This window comes from Xyrauchen texanus, chromosome 28, assembly GCF_025860055.1.
Source record: "Xyrauchen texanus isolate HMW12.3.18 chromosome 28, RBS_HiC_50CHRs, whole genome shotgun sequence".
NCBI lineage: Eukaryota > Metazoa > Chordata > Actinopteri > Cypriniformes > Catostomidae > Xyrauchen > Xyrauchen texanus.
In genome coordinates, this window is record NC_068303.1 from 2,500,764 (window position 1) to 2,502,695 (window position 1,932).

The 1,932-nt window shown below is 42.0% G+C and overlaps 1 protein-coding gene across 2 annotated transcripts in view; it reads left to right on the top strand.

Annotated features, from left to right (window-relative positions):
• Positions 1 to 1,932, top strand: part of LOC127622139 (E3 ubiquitin-protein ligase rnf8-like) — a 15,031-nt gene extending 13,099 nt beyond the window's left edge. The window contains exon 8 of one of the 2 annotated variants that reach the window (XM_052096090.1): positions 1,250 to 1,932. In XM_052096090.1, the coding sequence (XP_051952050.1) occupies positions 1,250 to 1,452 (203 nt within the window). In that variant the 3' untranslated portion in view covers positions 1,453 to 1,932. The remainder of the gene's footprint in view (positions 1 to 1,249) is intronic. The other variant, XM_052096091.1, reaches the window with a different exon arrangement.

Here is a 1,932-nt window from a genome sequence, read left to right on the forward strand (position 1 = left end):
ATCAGCCCAGAACTACACGGGAGGAGCTGGTCAATGACCTGAAAAGAGCTGGGACCACCGTTTCCAAGGTTACTGTTGGTAATACACTAAGACGTCATGGTTTGAAATCATGCATGGCACGGAAGGTTCCCCTGCTTAACCAGCACATGTCAAGGCCCGTCTTAAGTTTGCCAATGACCATTTGGATGATCCAGAGGAGTCATGGGAGAAAGTCATGTGGTCAGATGAGACCAAAATAGAAGTTTTTGGTCATAATTCCACTAACCGTGTTTGGAGGAAGAAGAATGATGAGTACCATCCCAAGAACACCATCCCTACTGTGAAGCATGGGGGTGTTTTTCTGCACATGGGACAGGGCGACTGCACTGTATTAAGGAGAGGATGACCGGGGCCATGTATTGCGAGATTTTGGGGAACAACCTCCTTCCCTCAGTTAGAGCATTGAAGATGGGTCGAGGCTGGGTCTTCCAACATGACAATGACCCGAAGCACACAGCCAGGATAACCAAGGAGTGGCTCTGTAAGAATCATATCAAGGTTCTGGCGTGGCCTAGCCAGTCTCTAGACCTAAACCCAATAGAGAATCTTTGGAGGGAGCTCAAACTCCGTGTTTCTCAGCGACAGCCCAGAAACCTGACTGATCTAGAGAAGATCTGTGTGGAGGAGTGGGCCAAAATCCCTCCTGCAGTGTGTGCAAACCTGGTGAAAAACTACAGGAAACGTTTGACCTCTGTAATTGCAAACAAAGGCTACTGTACCAAATATTAACATTGATTTTCTCAGGTGTTCAAATACTTATTTGCAGCTGTATCATACAAATAAATAGTTAAAAAATCATACATTGTGATTTCTGGATTATGTCTCTCACAGTGGACATGCACCTACGATGACAATTTCAGACCCCTCCATGATTTCTAAGTGGGAGAACTTGCAAAATAGCAGGGTGTTCAAATACTTATTTTCCTCACTGTATAGATGAAGTCAGACGTTTTACATACACTTAGGTTGACGTCATTAAAACTATTTTTTTTAACTACTCCACAGATTTCATATTAGCAAACTATAGTTTTGGCAAGTCGTTTAGGACATCTACTTTGTGCATGACACCAGAGTTGGATACTAATTACTGTGACCGTTCCATCAGCTTGCCCTGGGCTATCAGGCTATCCTTACTTTTGAGCCCTAATTGTGTTTTCAAATTATAATATCACATCTGAAACATCAAAGCGTGATCTGTGTGTGTTCTCAGGTCTGAGAGCGGCCGTGGCTCCAGCCGTGGTGGTCATACCTGATGACAGCAGCAGCAGCGACACGTCCATACAGAGCAACAGCTCGACATTCGAGGACTCCTCCGAGTTGAACTCTTCTTTGCTGTATCACTCCAGTGATGAAGAGCTGTCCTGGAGTGAGGAAGAGGAGGAGGAGGAGGAGGTGGAGGAGGATTACCTTTGAAAAATAAACAGATATTTATTTGTGAACGTCACGTGCACCATTTGTTTGTTAGGTTTTATTTTGCTATGAATTTCTTTTTTGTTTGTTTGTTCCTCACAGTATCATATTTGTTAGGGTTATTCCTTATTTAAATAAAGCAACTATTATAATTGTTTTGCACTTAAGCTGTTTTTAGTCCTGATTAGGTGTATATTTCTAAAAGGATACCCTGAAGGCCAATAATTCACACACAGATGCAGTCGAACACAAGAGGGCAGCAGTGTGATATGAATGTTTGTTAATGGTGTTAAAATTAAATCAGTATCACTGCTGAACTTATTTTTAGCATCTGGACTGTTTTTTGTTTTTTTATTATTATTGTTTAACCTTTCTAGAAGCTGGTTTGATCGTAATGTATGCTTACTGGGCCCCATTTCTGTAAAATAAGGAAAAGAGAGAGATTGTCCGGGTTCAATATAAGTGAAGCTCAATCGGCATCAT